General features: G+C 44.5%; 2 protein-coding genes across 4 annotated transcripts in view; both read right to left on the bottom strand.

Annotated features, from left to right (window-relative positions):
* Positions 1-166: 166 nt before the first annotated feature.
* Positions 167-5,433, bottom strand: LOC143482059 (uncharacterized). 3 transcript variants are annotated; one of them, XM_076980312.1, is made up of 2 exons: positions 5,296-5,433; positions 167-2,380 (listed from the first exon to the last, which is right to left on the bottom strand). In XM_076980312.1, the coding sequence occupies exons 1-2, from the start codon at positions 5,405-5,407 to the stop codon at positions 1,566-1,568; spliced, it is 927 nt and encodes a 308-aa protein (XP_076836427.1). In that variant the 5' UTR covers positions 5,408-5,433; the 3' UTR covers positions 167-1,565. The 3 variants fall into 3 exon arrangements, with proteins under 3 accessions (XP_076836427.1, XP_076836428.1, XP_076836429.1); XM_076980313.1 differs by lacking the exon at positions 5,296-5,433 and adding an exon at positions 3,602-4,951; XM_076980314.1 differs by lacking the exon at positions 5,296-5,433 and adding an exon at positions 3,191-3,593.
* Positions 5,434-13,603: 8,170 nt separating this feature from the next.
* adamts2a (ADAM metallopeptidase with thrombospondin type 1 motif, 2a) overlaps positions 13,604-19,616 on the bottom strand; it is a 44,723-nt gene continuing 38,710 nt past the window's right edge. The window contains 7 exon segments of the mRNA XM_076979391.1: positions 13,604-15,430; positions 17,918-17,992; positions 18,117-18,246; positions 18,383-18,490; positions 18,492-18,591; positions 18,887-19,019; positions 19,129-19,288. Coding sequence (XP_076835506.1) covers positions 14,682-15,430; positions 17,918-17,992; positions 18,117-18,246; positions 18,383-18,490; positions 18,492-18,591; positions 18,887-19,019; positions 19,129-19,288 — 1,455 coding nt within the window. The 3' untranslated portion in view covers positions 13,604-14,681.

The following is a 19,616-nucleotide window of genomic DNA, read 5'->3' as shown; positions in this document are numbered from 1 at the left end:
CTCACTTTTGTGTTATTTTGTGAATTGTTTGGTAGTTACATATACCTATCATGTATTTATGTATGTAAATTTTTATAATAAAGAATCATAATAAAATCAGATATGCTTATGAAAAAACGTAATTTGAGCTTTAAATAATATTTAAGGAGACAAAAGCAGAACAAAATAAAACACAGATATTTTATTCTTTTAAAAAAGTGGAAAAGAATCTGAGGAACACAATGTCAAAGACTTTACAAATATTATGTTATGTCTCCCAATATAATATTCTTTATCACCCAGATCACCGTCATCAATAATAATAATAATTTAAAGGAATTAAATAGACTAAATAGAAATAGAAAATTATTTACAAAGTCATGCAACTACTTTCCTCCAATGTCCATAATTAAAGAATAAAATGACCTGGAAATACTGAAATATCAAATTAATGCTGGAAGGGTTTCAGGGTCAGTGAGTTAAATCAGTCATGTAAGAATTACTGTACAGTTATAAATTGACTCTTTTTTTTGGACACATGTGTCAGTGTCAAAAAGATTTTTAAAATGCGCAAATGGTCCATTTCAAAGTAATATGATTTCTGATCATTCTGTCACAACACTTTACCTCTCCTATATCGATAAACTATTTTCCCAGATCTAGAGTTTGTGCTTACAAGATGGCACACAGCTTTCTGTATCTGATCTATTTACATGAGTTCATGCCCGAATGAATAATTAACATTATTACAGCTAATTTGCAGCTGGAAGCAGCTGATGGCAGTGTTGATATGACACCACAGGCTTAGTGTTATGATAAACTGCTGAACCACTTCCTTTAGTACATATAGTGATTTTAGCAGTTAGCTATTCATTAAGATGGAACATAAAGGATCTATTAGAGAAATCAGGTGATCTATAAATAAATCTGTCTTTGTGATATGCACAGTCCCTCCAGATATACAGTGTTGGACTAAACAAGGGTAAGTACAACATAATATATTAACCCAATATGATCTAAACCTTAGGTTTTGCTTTATGTTAGTAAAATGATCCATTCTAATGGTTCAGAAATGGGAATTGGTTTCTAAAAAATGTTTTAGGAATTTTTTGGTAGCATGGAGTCTGATGTTCAACTTTGCCATAGCTGCCAAATATGCAAACCTGTTAAAATAGGACATACAAATGCAAATAAATCACACAGTGATACTTATCTGTTAGTTTGTGCATTGCCCTGACCTTGGACATCTTCTAAAGAGCAATCTATATTAGTACTGCAATTTTGATGACAACATCCATGTTTTTTCACCAAACAATGTTAAAGGCATCCAACAATCAATACAGTTATTGATCACAATTGGACATGACTGGACTGACACTGATCAGTTTAATCATTGACATTCACTGTAACTCTACACTATGGTGTGACATTAACACGTCACCATCTATAGGGTCACTTTTGCTTAGTTTACATCTAAAACTGTATAAGCATATAAACCTGGACTGTGAACTCAGAAAATCCCTTTGATGTTTCTCCCTGTACTGATGAATGCGTTTGACGTCAGGCGGTCGTGCGTGTAGGCGGGGTTACTTCTCGGCGATGGCGGGCAGCATGCAGGCACGAATCCGCGCCTCTCTCCACGCGCTGCGGCACTCGGCGATCCAGTGTGACACCATGGTCTGTTTATCCATGCAGCGGCCGCTCCTCCCCCCCCATCCTGCGGGGGCGCCGTCGAGCTTGCCGGGAAAGCTGCCCCGGGCGGGGGCGGGGCCGTCCTCCAGCTTCTTCCTGCTGAGAGGCGAGCGCTGCAGCACGGTGGCCGGCAGCAGGCCGGGCTCAGGGAGGCGGAGCTCGGGGCAGCTGCCCTTGCGTTGGGCGTCGGGGGCGGAGCGTGGGCGGGGAAAGCTGTCGCTGCGCGCCCTGCGCGGAGGCGGGACGCTCCCCCTCCTGGAGGCGGGGGCCAGCGCACCCCTGTGGCCGTAGAGGTACTCGAGCGGGTCGGCAGTGCCAGAGTGCTCTGCCCCGCCCCCGCCGCCCCGCTCTGGACCCTGGGCGGGCTCCGATTCGAGGTAGGCGGGGCCGGCTGGCTCCTCCTCTTCCTTGTCAGATGGCCGGACCGGAGGGGCGGAGGTGGAAGGAGGCGGGAGGCGCGGGGGCGGGCGCAGGCGGTGGGGGCGCAGACACGGCTTGGGCGAGTCCAGCGTGCCGATGGACAGGATGTCACAGTCGGGCTCGCGCAGGGGGAAGGTGGGTTGTGCCAGCTGGCAGATGGAGTGGAAGTAGTCCTGCGTGCTGGTGTGCTGGCTGTTGGTCTGGTTCAGGTCCTGCACCAGTTCCTCATAACCCTCCCGGATGGTGGGCAGGCCTCGCTTCGCCAGCAATCTGGACCGGGGCCGCATAACTGCAACAGAGGATGGCTTCACTACAATATGAACGCATACATAAATGTGGGCCGGTATACTTATCAGTGTATCTGTGAAGGCATAGTATGAATAAATACTTACATATCTGATATCTGTTATATATGTATATGTTCACACTCACATATATAACATGTCTTCCCCAAAACATTTATAGACAATCTCATTTTGTCAAATTAGCAATCTAAAGCCATTGCTTTGTGAATTGTTGCTGATCAGTTCCTTTTAAATGGGCCTTCTGTATACTGTAACTGCAAAGAATCGATGCATATAATGTGAGTCGCTGGTTACAGGAAAATGTGCAAACCCAGTCTCCATGGTAACTCCTCTTCCCATCAGATCTTGGGTTGTGCTCAGATTTCATTGCAATTTGAGAATGTGAAAGCACACACAACACACGCCTTACACACTTACACACACATATACACACACGCGCGCCCACACACACACGCACGCACACACACCCAAATAAACACACAAATGCATATATATATATATATATATATATATAATATATATATATATATATACACACACACACACACACACACACACACACACTCTCTCTCTCTCTCTCTCTCTCGCAGTCTGCCAGCCCCCAGCCCATCATTAGCACACCCCACTATTTGGTGAAGGAACAATGTAAACAACACAGCACTCCCTCCCTCCTCCTCCCTCTCTCTCCCTCCCTCCTTCTCTCTCTCTCTCCCTCTCTCTTCCTCTCACTGTCTCTCCCTTTAACCCATTTTCTCCTAATGTTTACCACCTAACACTGCTAAGTGTTACCTCACCTCCTGGGCACCAGCTCCTGTGAGTTCCCGGCTCCAGAGAGCAGCACGCAGGTCCCGTCTTCCCCGAGCCTCCTTTACATAATCTCTCCAAGGTGCTACTTCAGCTGCTGCTGTCCGAATTTCCCAGAATCACTTTAACCGCTCCTGCTCTCCACTGCCCTACTGCCCTTTGTTTATGCAATCCCTGAATCTGTTTTCACCCTCCACCCTCACAACGCAAACACACGGGCAAAACAACGAACAAACGGACGGACCGAGAGATCCGCCCAGCCTACGGCGGCATTATGTGATGTAATCAGCGTTCTGTTTCGACCCGCGGCACACGGGGCTCTGTGGTTCCCCTGGTGGAGAGCGAGAGCTGAACGCTGCGTGTGGAGGCGTGTTAGGGTGGCGTGTGCGTGTGCTGCCCACCTGTGCTGGGTCTCTGGGTGCCTCTCTGAGGGTCTCCTCTGCCTCCGCTCCTCACCTAGCGCACACCGCTGGTGCCACTGCTCCCTGCCACAGTGCAACGCTCAACTGAAGCTCCACAACGCAGAAGTGCTGCTCCCCTCCCTTCTCCTCCTCCTCCTCCTCTCTCTCTCTCTCTCTCTTCTCTCTATCACTCTCTTTCTCTGTATCTCTCTCTCTTTCCCTCTCACTATCTCTAGCTCTACCTCCCTCCCTCTCTCTCTCTCTCACACACCCCCCCTCTCCACTGCCCTGGACTAAAAATAGAAGCACCAGTTCATTCCTGTCCCAATAGCTTTGCACAATCACTGGCAAAAAGGATTCGGCTGATGTGGGGAGACAAGACCATTTGTGGAGGGAGTGAGGGAGTGAGGGAGGGAGTGAGGGAGTGAGGGAGGGATGGAGGGATGGAGGGAGTGAGGGAGGGATGGAGGGAGTGAGGGAGTGAGGGAGGGAAGGAGGGATGGAGGGAGTGAGGGAGGGAAGGAGGGATGGAGGGAGTGAGGGAGGGAAGGAGATGCCAGTGGGATGATTGAGAGGAGTCGGAGGACCAAGAGTGGACAAAAGCTTCATTAACCCATCAAGAGAGGACTGTTATCCTTCTACATATGACTTGTACAAACATACATAATTACATACAAACACATTTTGTCTGGCTGGACCGGTCAGTGGTCAGTGGTCAGTGGTCAGTAGTCAGTGGTCAGTAGTCAGTGGTTAATAGTCAGTGCCTACTGTTTGTTTCTACATCTGTAAATAGAGGGACACTAGATCACACTTGCACATTAAATATTTGTTTCCAGACTGAGTGGGGCATAAGTATTCTGCACTATTTGGAAGAAGACTTTGCATGCCAAAGATCACTTCTCTAAAATCCCTAATGCACCTTCAAACTCTGAGCTGAGGAGACTGAAATAAATATGAGCTCCATTCCTTTAACTAACATAACTGTAACTAACAACATTTTTGTAGCATAGTCCTTCTGGACATCTGTGCTGATAGGCAGAACGGCTGCCCACAAGTAAGGGAGCCAGGGTGTTGTTTGATTGGTCAGAACACTAGCGTGTCCTTATCATAGGTAAAGAGACATTGTACTTTTGTTCATACATGTCACCGTGTGGCTTTTAATCCCTCTGTGACCTTTTGTTGAGTTCATGTTGCTAAGGCTTGTTGTGATTGGGGGGGGGGGAGCAAACTTGGGGAAAACCTACATAACAAATATCCCTGCAGCTAGTGCTGATTGCACCCACACTGAGCCTGAGGAGTGTGTTTACTTATGGGTTTGTGTGTGTGTGTGTGTGTGTGTGTGTGTGCAAGTGTATGTGTGCATTTGATTGTGTACCTACAGCAAAGAGAAAATTCAACTTCTTCAAGACTTTTTCTCCATTATCAAGATTTTTCTTCCACCCAACACACACACACACACACACACACACACACACACACACACACACACACACACACACACACACACACACACACACACACACACACACACATTTTGCACTATTGATACATGCTCTGTCTAGCCCTGGGTTGAGCCAGGTTTGACCAAGCGTAATCTGGCCCCTGGCAGCCAGTTCATGTTTGATAAAAGCTCACGCACAATAACTTAAGCTAGAAGCATTTTTAGCATCTCAGAACAATTCAAAGTCTAATACCTGTAAGAATGAAGAGATGGATTTCTGGAGTCGATTTCCACTGAACTGCCAATGCCACTGGAGACTCTTGTGTCTTTCCTTGCCGTGCTGTTGTTGATGTAGTAGTTAACATTTTTGTGTCTCAAACCTTAAGTTCACACTTATAGATTTATCTGAAAAGGAGGGCTGGAGAATGGGAGGGGCTAAGAGAAGGAGTACGGTCAGAGGGAGAGGAGGCGGAGCTTCTGTGGTTTGCTGTGTTTGCTGAGCAGTCCAACTTAAAGCAGTACAATCCCTCACCATACATCTCACGGGCTTCCTCTCCATTCAGACCAATCTCCCAATTCAGACAGAGATGGACAGACAAACAGACAGAGATAGAGAGATAGAGAACACAAAGACAGTTGGGGTTGGTAAACATTGGACCTGTCTATGTGTATCAGGAACTGGGGCAAAATGAAAAACAGAAATAAAAAAAATGTGAATCAGCACCTGAAACCTACAGAGGCAGGATAAACTTCTAATGAAGCTTATTATAGCCTGATCAGTGGGTGGTCACAGGCACAGCGCCATGGCAACAGGCGTAATAAGAGGTAATAAAACCCGAACGAGGTCACCCTGAGTGGGCTATAGTCAGTCAAAGCATTCTCATTAACCTCACAGCAGTCTCGACATCCAGCGCAGAAGTGTAGTTCTTCCATGGAAAAACTAAAGTCCCAAAGCATCTGATTTCAACCGCACAAATTCTCTGAGATCCTATTTTACTCTCTACTCTGCAAAATTAGGCAGCATCAGCTGACGTATCTATTTCCACAAAAACAACATATAAAACATTTAATGTCTGAAATATTTGGACTGTGAAAGAAGTTGATGCCAAATTGTTTTCATGAAATATTCTTCTTTAGCAACGAATATTTGTACTAACTGATTTTGTTTTCATCTGTGATATATTTCTCCCTGATCCTGACTGTCATCAAAATAAACATGAAGCAGCATGAGGTCATCATGGATGTTCTGTTTTGCTGAGGTCACCTGTGTTTATTTTGATCTTGTAGAGAACAAATTCTGTTGGGAGAACACACTTAAGTGCCCTTTTCCATACAATATCAACATTTTGGCACATTGGAAACCACTAGATGAACAACTTGGCCAAAAATAATTTGTTTAAGTGTAACTCTCCCATCTTCCATATCAGTATTATTGGACCATGAATTTAAAACAATGCTTAATAATAATATTTTGAAAGTTTCAAATGTATAATAATTTAGTTCAATGAATAAGCCAATATATTTCACAGTGAGACTCATGGTAGATATCGAATATCAGTGGAAGAAACCTTTCAAATCACCCAAATGGAACATTCTCACAGGCATTATGTGACTACTGGATTTCACAGGTCCATTTTTTGTACTAGAGTGCTTTATGATAAAACTCAAATTTACTCAGCTATCAGCTCCAATCATTTGCTTCAGAATTAAAAGCAGCACATCACTCAGGCCTGTGCCCACAGTCCTCATACCACTGCTGTTACGAACACTCGATAGCCCATAACATTCTCAGTAAATCCTCAGCCAAAATGATCAAAACAAGCCTGTTAGGATACTGGTGAGGAAGAAGGAGAGAGGTTACACATGTTCACGTTATGGCGGTATGTGTTTATTACATTGCTGGTAAAAGAAAAACAATAGCTTGGTTGGATACGGGTCTGTAGTGTAAACAGGGGAGTCTTTGCACTTACAGGGTACACGAGGACACAGCATTGTCAGTTATTAAGGTCTAAACACTTGATAGCAGTTCTCATGGATATAACAGGCTGGGGCTTGGCTCTTGAGAGGGTTGTGCCAATGACTTGGTTGGTAAACTCATACTGTTCATACTGTTATCTTTAACTAAGCTACTCAAGGCTGGCTTCTTGTTATTGTCTATTCAAAGTCCTTGAGTCTATTAATACGAAAATAATGATTGTGAGAGTGAACTGCAGGTGTGGGACTGAATTGGCACAAGACAGCAAAATAATATAAGCTCCCACTGTATACAAAAAAAAACCCTAGTTGACTAATAACTTGGCATGTTCACTATGACATGTGGCCTCTTTACTGCATCTACATTAGCAACCATTGCTCATATCTCCCTCATCAACACACCACACTAGCAAATGCTGTCCTTTATATCAGCTTCTCTCTATGGCTACGCAGAGTGATAAGAGAGCAGGTTTAATTAAGGGGTCTGCCGTTGTCGGAGTGCCCAAGGAAACAGCTCCAGGTGCAAAGCAGTCAGTATGATCCGACTCTTTTTTTCATGTCACTTGTCTCATTCGGTTATTGTGTCAGGTCTTCATGGACAAAGGTGGTTCACATCAACATCAACCCGAAATGCATCAGGTGTTTTGGTTACAGCGTATGCATCTGCCCAAATAACAACCGGGAATGCCCTTGTGCATACACCAAATACAATGTGACGGTCGTGTGTGTTTGTTTAACGACATATCCTGCTTGTATGTGACCTTTTTCATTTTTCAACTCAATTAGACATGAATCGGGACAAAACATGGATGTCAGTTAAGGCCCAAACGCAGATGCACCATTCCTGATCCTTGGCCACGTGCTTGAACAGTCAGCCCTCTAAAGTGGGAGCAGCAGGTGCGGTGGGTGCTGAGATCAGTACGCCTACATCACCACCAATCAGCTGCTTTTGCTTTCTTTGACAGCAGGGCACCAGGGTCTTCTTCCATGGAATTTGTTTTTTGATGCAACCTCTTCTGCAACCCCACATTTTTGCTTCACACCATGTCCAGCAGATGGGCCGAGGAGCGCGAGGATGCTCTACGAGGAGAGCCAGAACCTCAGCAGGCGGTTCCTTCAAGGGTGCCGCTGTTTTGCTGTGGTGCTGTACGGGCATCTGAGCCTGGAGGTCTTGAAACATGACCCACACCTTGGATCAGGGGTGGGAGGATGGGTGCAGGGGAGTAAGTCAGCTGACTTTCTGTTGAAAATCACAATGAAGAAAATCCACACCTTCACAAGTCCAAGGTTGTAGTACATTCCTGGAAAATAATGGAATGTTTTTTATGTAAGTGTCTTGGGATTTCTAGGGATTATTCACAAGTAATGCTAAATGGAGTATGATATTGACAAATGGATCTGGTCAGAGTCAATAGTATTGGAGTCTGTGGGTCCATCTGTGGTTTAGTAGCAGGAGCTTGTACCAGTCAACCTGAAGACGCTAACCACTGATTTATGTACACGCTGATCACTTAAAAAAACATTCCAGGAGCAGCGAGAGGATGTACACAGTTGCACGCTATATTTGTCACTGTCACTGAACAGAAATAAATACTTCCTGCACTTTACACCAATTTTCTGCAACATCGATGATTATCAAACCAAAACGTAGGCCTAAACTTTAGTCTCATGTTGCAAAATATAAAACCTTTCAGTAGATTTTAATTGTGCATTCAGCACTTATATACTTATAAGGGCATGAAACAAGGCAATATATGATGTAAGGGCTGCATAGCATGCTGTGAGACTTTTAGCAGAATGACCTTCCAAGCTGCCCTGACTTATGTAATTTGTGCTGGCATCTCAAAACTTTTGCAATAAACATCCGTGTTGCATAACAGCACGAAATCCATGGGCAGCACGTATGGAGCTACTTGAGAAAGATCAGCGGCTCTGGGTTCCTTGTCTTCACTCAAAGCGTCATTAAGAATAAATAGAGTAGCTCTATAAATTGGGCTGTGATGTAATGCCATGTTTCGTGTAAGTTACGCCCTGGCTTCTGAACATCTTTTATCTGCTTTAATTATTTACAATTATGGAACGTGGATTCCAGACTGGACGTGGAACAGGTTCTGGGAGGAGAATAAAGGACCAACCGTTAGGTTTGCGTTAGTACTCTCTGTGGCACATAGATAAACAGACATATTTCATTGATAAGATGATATTTGTCATAAGTTCAATAAAATAAAGCACAACATAAATGCTTTGGGTTTCCCCTTTAGATAAGATGGAGCCGTGATGAATGCATAGATATAATTCATTTTAAACACATGCACTTTTTGTCAGGCAGCAAAACTGGATATCAAAAGCAAAGTCTTAAATATTTTTATGGTGGATCATTCAGGAGTCAGGTCAGGGCAAGAGATGTGATCGTACAGACTGAATTGGTGTGACATTTCATCTCTGATGGCGAGGGTAAAGTCAGTGTCAAGAGCTCTTGTCTCTGCCCCAGTCACCCTGCACCAGGTTTGTTTGATAGAAAAAGAACACATCAGTGAGGGACTGTTGCAGTATCCAATATTACTGGAAGCGCTAGCAATACTAATAGGAAACCCAGGGTGTGTGTGTGTGTGTGTGTGTGTGTGTGTGTGTGTGTGTGTGTGTGTGTGTACCTCATCACCCTCTTCTGGGCAGACCATTTTTCTTCAAGCATGGGTCCTCTACCAGAGGTCTGCTGCTGTTTGCTCGTCACTACTATATCCAGTTTGGTTAGCCATTATAATTTTGTCAGTCCGTATCTGGACGTCCCACAGGATCTTAACTCGGTCATTATCCACCACCTTCTTTGACCTCAGACTCGGCACAGTTTCGATATACTGTCAGCCACTTAGGTATGGAGTTCCATCTGTGCTCATCCTGCTAGCATCTTGAACCCAGTTGTTATGTACTATATATACAGTATATATTTTCACGCACAATTTTCACGTACAACCATCCCTAGGGTTTACAGAGAATGGTCCTGTGGGTCATTGTTCCGTGGGCACAAATGCCTTGTTGATGCCAGAGGTCAGAGGAGAATGGCCAGACTGGTTTGAGCTGATAGAACGGCAACAGTAACTCAAATAACCAGTAGTTATAACTGAGGCATGTCAATGTCAATGTCAATTTTATTTATAAAGCACGTTTCAGACAACGGAATGTTGAACAAAGTGCTGTCCAGCAATTAAAAGACAAGACACACATAAAACATACAAATATACAAACACAATAACTGTGTTTCAATAAAAAGCCAAAGAAAAGAAATAAGATTTAAGCCGAGATTAAAAAACCAACAATGTAGGGGCACTTCTAACGTGTAATGGCAATTGATTGCATAATTTGGGAGCTAAAACTGCAAAGGCACGATCGCCCCTGTGCTTCAGTCTAGATTTAGGGACCACCAGAAGAAGCTGATCAGCAGATCTGAGTGACCTAGATGGAATATACGACTGCAAAAGCTCAGAGAGGTAAATAGGCATGCAGAAGAGCATCTCTGAACGCACAACACATCGAACTTTGAAGCAGATGGGCTACAGTAGCAGAAAACCACACAGGGTGCCACTCCTGTCAGCTAAGAACAGGAAACTGAGGCTGCAATTCACACAGGCTCACCAAAATTGGACAATAGAAGATTGGAAAAACGTTGCCTGGTCTGATGAGTCTCGATTCCAGCTGCAACATTCGGATGGTAGGGTCAGAATTTGGCATCAACAACATGAAAGCATGGATCCATCCTGCCTTGTATCAACAGTTCAGGCTGGTGGTGATCGTGGTGTGGAAGATATTTTCCTGGCACACTTCAGGCCTATTACTACCATTTCAGCACCGTGTCAATGCCATAGCCTACCTACAGAGTATTGTTGCTGACCATGTCTGTCCCTTTATGAACACAGTGTACCCATCTTCTGATGGCTACTTCCAGCAGGATAACGCGCCATGTCATAAAGCGCGATTCATCTCACACTTGTTTCTTGAACACAACAATGAGTTCACTGTACTTGAATGACCGCCACAGTCACCAGAGCTCAATCCATTAGAACACCTTTGGGACGTGGTGGAACGGGAGATTCGCATCATGGATGTGCAGCTGACAAATTTGCAGCAACTGCGTGATGCTATCGGGTCAATATGGACCAGACTCTCTGAGGAATGTTTCCAGTACCTTGTTGAATCTATGTAATGAAGGACTAAGGCAGTTCCGAAGGCAAAACCTAGCAAGGTACTAGCAAGGTGTACCTAATAAAGTGGCAAGTGAGTGTGTATGTATGTGTGTGTATGTATGTATACACTACTCACAAAAGGTTAGGGGTATCTGGATTTAAGGTGAAATTTATGGAAAATGTAAAAGGTTCATAATATTATATCATGAACATAGGGCATTTAAGTGCATTGCAGTGGTGATTTCCTCATCTCAAACAATTTTAGTGAACAAAAGCCTAATGATGACCTCAATGAGCAGGAGAATTGTCATCCATGAAGATGAAATTATGCCTGTGTTGTTCACACAGAGGCACAATGACTGGATTAAGGATTTTATCCAAATAGTATGTGGTTGTCACTGTACCATTCACAGTAGTGTAGGGCAGTTCTGTATTGACACACCTGTCCACACTATTACATCACCACCACCAAAGGCTCATCTGGTGACAACAGTGGCTGATGCTCTCCTTGACATCTCCGACATCATTGGCAGCCATAATTTTTTCTCATGAATCTGCTTTCATCAGTGAGCAGCAGTGAGACCCACTGGTCCCACATGCAGTATAAATGCTCCTCGGCTCATGCAAGACGATGACACCTGAGCCAGGTGTTGTGATCAGGTGCCTTTGCAGGTCATCTAGCACGCAGACCCCTCTGGTGTAAATAGTTTTGAATGGTCTGACATGCAAGAGAACAGCAAATTGTGCAAAACTGAAACACTGAACAGTTGGACATGTGCATTCAAAATTTTAGTGAAGCTCACATTAAGTTCACCTGTAAAGACTGCATTTACTAAAAAAAACTATTTGTGAGTAGAATATATATATATATATATATATATATATATATATATATATATACACACACACACAGTATATATGGGTGTGTGTGTGAGTGTGTGTGTGTTTGCATGTTTGCATTTGTTGACATGGCAGCATTACAAACTGGTTCCTCCTCCTACAAATTCAAACGTACTTGGCTTAGATGTCTCTGAACCTCTGTCCAAAATGTCCTGTTTCTTTTGAAACTTTGAGTACTTCACTACAATTCACTACAAGTAGTATCTCTACGTGTGTGTGTGTGTGTGTGTGTGTAGTGTAGTGAATTGAAGATTTCAAAGGAACAGGATAGGTTGTTTCTGACAGAGGTCCTTCATCAGCTACACAAGCAAAGTACTAGCACACGATGTAACACACTATAGCAAAGGGGAAAAAACATTTACCACAACAGAAAATAACATCTCCAAATATCTCCAAATGGAATAGCTGAGTCATGACAAATTTTTTAGCGGTTTTGGAAATTAGTCAACAGATGAATCAGGCAAATGGCTGCTTCTTTGCCTAAAAGCACGATAAACAAGATTTTCAGCAAATGGAGTATGTACATTTGATATGGCACATGTTTTGCTAAATGACTTCAAGACAATTGATGCAGGTTTGTGGTTCCTGCAAGCTATGAGATGTTTTAGAATTCATTAAAATGTGATCAGGTGTTTGTTTTTTTATTACTTATTGTGAAACTCCAGTTCTGTTGGCCACACTACTGCAAAGTGAATCAGTTCTATTCAGAATAATTCACAAATTATCATGACCTTAATTAGCTGAACTGAGGGGGACAGTGTGAAACACTATTGTTCAGGACAAGCATTGCCAGTCTAATTATTTGAACTTCTAGTTACAGATTGTTTGCACATAAAATAATCTAAAATGATGCACACTATCATTTAATTTCAGCCAGTGTTGTGACAGTTCTGACCTCCTGAAATATTTTTCCAAGAAACACATTACTCAGTTCATTAAATCAGCTGCTTGTCCAAACCTTGACAACTAGGGTATGAATTATTGCTGTGGATTTACCCATGTAAGGCTGCTGTGATTCTGAATGTCTAGTGGCTATTGGCTAGTGACTAGTGGCAAGACCTCCATCCGTCACAGTTATGGTGCACGGCACAAGGACACTGGAAGGGCACGTGCACTTCAGCTCCTGAAACCGAGACTGAAGAACACGAGAACGCTCCCCTGATCAACCAGTACTATCCTTCTAACAGCATACTGTCTGTCACTGCTAGGAACGTAGTGCTACCAAAGAAATGCACACAGATATGGGCAATCTAGTTGTAATATAAGCCCGAGTGTAGCGTTGGAGCGGCCCTGCTTGTGAGAACCGTGTCCCGCCTCTTACATGCCGCAGAAGCCTAGACCACACTGCCATCTTCTGGCCAGACAAGTGAACTTACCAAAATCTCATCTGCCAGAGCAATACAACCACAAAGCCGATGGTGAGCATTTTCACAGCAGTACCACTTGGTTCCTCTGGGGGGCAGCAGAGTAGGCTGTTATTCTTCAAAAATGATTAGAAGGCAGTGTGACTTGACTTCACTTGCAATTTTATTAAAGGAATGAATGAAAGAACGCAGGAGCCTCCAGCACTCTTACATGTGGTCTTTTGAGGGACAGCGTGGACATCATATCATACCATCAGATCATTCTCCTCACGCTGCGTGCTGAATAAAACATGTGGAATCAAAAGGCACTTCAATAAATAGAACAAAAAAAATTCAAATTCATATGTACAACATTTATATGCGAGGTTTATACGCATGCGGGCGCAGACGAGCTCGAGGGTTTCGAATAGACGCAATGCGACTAAAAGTATGTGATTTTTTTCCTGAAGTTACAGAAAAAATAAATTAAAAAGGCTTGGTGAAAATAGGTCCAAGAGACAGCATGCAACATGCGTGCAGAAGAGTTTTGGCGAGTCTTGCTTCAGCCACAGAACCCTAGACAACAGGTCCAGTGGGAGCAGGAGTGGGCGGCGTTTAGTAACTCGCCTCTAGTTCTTAAGAGCATCAAAACAACCCTAAATGTATGTGAAAGAGTACAAGCCTGTAATTCATTACAGGAACAAAGAGATGTCAAATAAGACTCGTACTAATGTAATCGTACTAACGTACTAATGTAATCGTTAGGTTGAAGAATCTAAACTGCACTCTGATCAGGCATTGACGTTTTAGTCTCTCTTTAGGACTCAGATGTACATGAAAATATACAGTATCCATATAAATAAACAGTAAACCTACTTTAAAAAATGACAATCTATCCCTTTAACTGTCCATATCAGGGGTAAAAAGTCAAACGTGTCCTATGTACTCTTACAGTGAACCCATTCTTGCAGTTACAAAAAACCTTTTTTCAAAGTAAATGAATGAATATAATTATATTTATTTCAAGATTGTGAGGGGTGTTGAAATGAAGTGGTGAAAAGAAATGGAATACTTTCATACAGACACAAATGCTAACAAGCAAATAAATGGTCAAAGGCTTCTGGAATTGCGCAGCGTTCTGGAGGTGGATTTACCAAAGAGGTTCTAATACATCGGAGAGACTGAAGTGTCTCCACCAACTCACTGACAGGAAGTAACGATTCAGAAGATAAGGCAACAATTAATCAGTCTTCAGGTTTCCTTTTCAACCTTTTAAGAAGAAAGTCTTGCTTCCTTTTCTCGGCAAGGAGCTCTTGAATTCTTTTATTTTGTGTTTTCTCTCGGAAGAGAAGAGAGGGCACCCTCTTTTTGGGTATAAAATGGTTCTGGGAGACATCATTGCCATCAACCACCCTGTAGGACACGTCAATGGAGTTATTCTCCTTCCTTTCATCTGGTCCGTGAAGGGTCACTATGGCTGGAGGACTTGTCATGGTAAATCTGGGTGGTGCCGTTGTTGGTTCTGTAGTGGCAGTGGGTTGAGTGATGGACGGTGAAAAGTCCTCAAACTGGGACGTGAACTCCGTTGTGACCCTCCAAGTTTCTGCAGTGTCCTCCGCATCACGTGTAGTGCTTGAACCTTCCACATCCTCTATATCCTCCATGATGTCACTGGTCTTGCTGCGAAATGTCGTTCCTCTCCGAACGGCGAGAGGGTTCAGGGTGGTGATGTATCTCATATGCGTGGAGGTGCTGACAGGTTTGGCGGTGGAGTAGTAGACGTGGGGGATGGTCGGCGGGGCCAGGGTGTGGGCCTGGGTGAGGTGTGGAGTTCCAGTGGCGTAGCTCCATATCTTCGTCCTGTTGAGGTCCAGGGTGTAGTTGCCCTCGCTGCACGACTTACAGCACATCTGCCTGTAGCCAAGGTTGGAGCAGTATTTACTCAACACCTCCATACGACAGAAGACCGACTTATCTCCTTTACAGCGTGCCCCTGAAACACACACACACATACACACACACACACACACACACACACACACACACACAAATTAGCATATAATGAAAGAATGAAGTCAAGTGAATATGGAAGGTAAAGCTTGGATAAGCGACACGGGGAAAGAGGGCGAGAGAAGAGAGAAATGCTGAAAGCGTAGACATCCCAGAGAATGCTGACTCTCGCCTTCATTACGCTCCACAACACCGCCCAGCGACAAACACCAATCCAGTCATTCCTGCAGTTTAAATATTTAACTTCACTTTTTATTTGTTAATCTTTAGAGACATAGCTGACAAGAAGCCATATAAAGGACACTTACTCCTTGTCGGATATACACCATACACTGTACAATATACATTTCTCCATAGTACAATATAAACTTTTTAAATCTTATGATATTCACAGTTTGGTAAACACTTTGGTTAAACACTTACTAAGACCATCCGATCTGACACAATTGTTTTAAATGCAAATAATAAAACATCATTGTGGAAAATGAGAAGGAATGGCACATCCCAGGCTACATCTGGACAATGGTGAGTAAGCAGATCTGAGAATGGTGCTACAGAACCGGGCCACCATGACGTGTTTCTCAGAACCAGAGACCCGAGGTAGGCTCGGGTGCAGCTAACCACACAATCCCAATCATTTAGCCACGGAGGGTAGCTGATCCAAGATCAGACACGTTAGTCCGGGCAGTTTCAGACATACGTGACTTCAGTATCCAAAGCCACTGACCTCAACCTTCACACAGACTGCAGTCAGCAATGCACAGTGCAGAAAGAACTATGTAAAAAATCTATGGGGTTAAAGACCTATAAAATAAATTAAAAAAGACACGAAACCCTGACTAACCGGTTCGGACTTCAGCAGTCACTGGTGGCCTACACCGCACGGCCGTGAACAACGTGATTTACACGTACAGATAGCATGTGGTAAAACAGTCGGAAAGCTACTCAGGCTCAGTGTTGCGACGGCCAGTATTCCTAAATTGCGGTGGTTTGTGACGAGAAATCCTCTCAGAGCCTCTTAATACTTAAGAACATTCTTGGCCTGTGATTCTGAATAGCAGTCATTACCATAAAAACACATACAAAAAACATATAAACCAAACAAACAAACAAAAAAACCTAGAACCTATAGAAACCATCGACTTTCATTATGATGTTAATACCCTGAACATATATTATATCTCTGTGTAGAGTCATCCTGAATAATATTACTTTCCAGGCTGTGAAATGTGCCCAGTCTTGTCACAAAATATAGACATTAAATACAATATAATATTTGTGTTAGTGGCATAGGACAAATTTAATAACAGTCATTAACATTATATATATATATATATATATATATATATATATATATATATATATATATATATATATATATATATATATATATATATATATTCTCGCTGTGGAGTCCATAAATTATAGATGTACCATCCATGTTAGAAAAACCTTGCAGGTATAACAGGGCAACAATCACAAGAGACCAATACAAGAGAACATGACCGAAGTGAAGAGCTGATGGTATGTGGCCTGTGACTCCACTGTGACTCCACTGTGGTCATGGTTAAGATCTCGATCTTCTAGCTGCCTCTTTGCAACCTTCCATGGGAATACCAGGCTGCACAGAGACCGTCATTCAGCATGTCTCCTTGGTCCAGGATAAGGCATGAGATTAAGAAACTAAAGGAAGCATGGGGAAGCATGAGGTATTTGATCGTTCCATACACACACATCCAACGAGGAGCCCTGAAGAAGACCCCCCTCCCCCCACCACATGGTCTACAAAGCCCCATGGTCTGAACTTCCCTATGCTGCTTCTAATGTATGGTGTCCAAAAGGTTTTCAATGTTGTTCAAATAAATATATACAAAAATACAGATACACTGTAACAGTCAACATGGCCAGGCCCTTTGACCCATATTTTCTCTGGAATATATAGTGTTTGTAGTCGTATACTGTATACTTTTAATATGATACAAAGAATCGTTCAAAATGTCTCTTCCAACGATCGGGTGACCAGGACCTCCAAAGCAAATGGCTGCCGTTGTGTCCTTCAGGTATAACCCTCCCTTTTCTCGCACTAGTGGTGCTCCCACAGCCCACCTCCACTCCTGTGCTGACAGCTTCTCCACCAACTCACCTACCTTTCAGTCCATCACCCCCCTACACCCTCACCCCCAACTCCCAGCTCCGACATCACCCACCCGCCCACCCCCTGCTCTCCCCCGGCTCCGCGAGGAGGGCCGAGGCGCAACCAGAGCCCCGGGGAATAAAGAGAGACCCCCTTAAGCTCCCCCGGGGGGAGGAGGGAGAGGGGGAGAGAGAAAAGCAGCAGGCTCCAGACAGTGCGAGGCGAGCAGTCAGGGCAGAGCGCAGCAGAGCCAAAGAGCCAAGGAGAGGGCCAGCGGGCAGGCGGCGGTGGGCGTGCCAACCACGGACACCTGCCCACCCGAGAGGGGCCGTTTACTTGATGAGATCTTGGGTGCGGGGAACTCAGGGTCCGCCCTGGAGAGCCACTGGATGAGGAAGTTCCCCTTGTCACCTGGGGACAGGGGGGGGGGGGGGGGAGTTGAGGTAAGATGAAAGTGTTTGGGTTTGAGATGATTAGACATATCAGACAGTGTTATTGGAAGCTGAGCAGGAGAGTAGAGCGTAATGGTCCGTACTTGGACATTGTATCAGCTGACATGTCCTGATGTTCTCTGGCTTAGCGTCCATACAGATACCGATGGCGTTATCAGGAGAGCCACACATAACCTGCCGCTCTTGTGTTCCATTTCCACAGGTGACAGAGCACTGAGTGAACACACACACACACACACACACACACACACACACACACACACACACACACACACACACACAAAACACATTAAGTACAGAAGAATCGGAGTCTCTAAAATGCATCAGAGTCTAAAACACGGTCCCTCACCTGAGACCAGGGACCCGCCCTCCACTGGGCGGGGCACCGGTGCCGGTTACACGTGCGCCGGCTCTCGGGCCGGTCGTCGTGGCAGTACTTGGAGTTGATGGTTTTGCGGGGTGCCGTCTGGCTGAGGTCGCATGCAGTGGACAGACCGGGTCTGAGTTCCTGTCTTCCCACACGGTTTACTGCACTCCTCCCAGTCTCCGGTCACCCAGCTATACACACACACACACACACACACACACACACACACACACACACACACACACACACACACACACACACACACACACACACACACATTTGTTATATACATTGTTAGGACTATGTATTATATATAATATTGGGTACTGTGTTATATAGAAGTAACTACCTATACATATTTTGTGTGTGTGGGTAGGAGCATGAGGGTGTGTGAGTGTGGGTGAGGGTGCGTGGGTGTGGCCACGTGGGTAGGGGCACGTGCGTGTGTGAGTGTAGTCACGGGCACGTGGACACGTCAGCGCTTACACGGGCTCGGAACACTCTTTCTGGTTGCATGCTCGGCTGATCGCGCGTGGCTTGGTGATGCTGGCACAGAGTGTGCGGTGCACCATCTTGCCGTTTGACTTCCTGCGGCAGCCGAACCGCGTGTACTGCTTCCCTGCAGGGCACGGGGGGGGGGGGGGGGGGGGGGGGGGGGGTAAGCAGCTCAGCCAACGGCAGGCGGCGTGTTGAAAGTCGGCGCGCCACAGTTTTGTCGCGGTGTGTACCTCCACCGCAGGGTTTGGAGCAGTGCGACCATTTTCTCAGCGCCCACTCAAAGTACGCCGTGTCGTCCGGCGGCAGGCTGTTCTCCATAGATGACTCCGTGTCCTCTGGCAAGACGTACCTGTAGGACAGCGTGACTTTGGAGGTGCCGTGAGACTGGACCTGGAGACGGAACCGTAACAAGAAGCCAAGTTTCAGCGCAACGGGATGTGGTCCTGATCCGAAACAAATGCTGGAACACAAACTGGCCGTGAGCACATTTCCCGGGTAGTTAAGAAAAGGTATGTGTTATGTGGAAGTCATATTCGAGTGGAGCATTTCTTTATGATCATGATTACTGTTACAGAGTGTTTTACAATAATACTTCCTTTAAAACCTTACAATGACCTTTATGCTACAATGTTTTCCCAGACTAATTATCGTAATTATTTGCTGCTTGTCAACACTACCGTACGAGTCCTGAACCCCCCCCTTCAGACTTCAGCTGTTA

This window comes from Brachyhypopomus gauderio, chromosome 18, assembly GCF_052324685.1.
Source record: "Brachyhypopomus gauderio isolate BG-103 chromosome 18, BGAUD_0.2, whole genome shotgun sequence".
Taxonomy (NCBI): domain Eukaryota; kingdom Metazoa; phylum Chordata; class Actinopteri; order Gymnotiformes; family Hypopomidae; genus Brachyhypopomus; species Brachyhypopomus gauderio.
The sequence above is the reverse complement of the archived record's forward strand: the minus strand, read 5'-3'. Positions and strand labels throughout refer to the sequence as shown.

Excerpts from the sequence above, each read along its gene's own strand:
- LOC143482059 (XM_076980312.1), bottom strand. The coding sequence starts at position 5,407 with ATGTTAACTACTACATCAACAACAGCACGGCAAGGAAAGACACAAGAG. Across the intron at positions 2,381-5,295 it reads CCATCTCTTCATTCTTACAG|TTATGCGGCCCCGGTCCAGA; the intron begins GTATTAGACTTT and ends CCTCTGTTGCAG.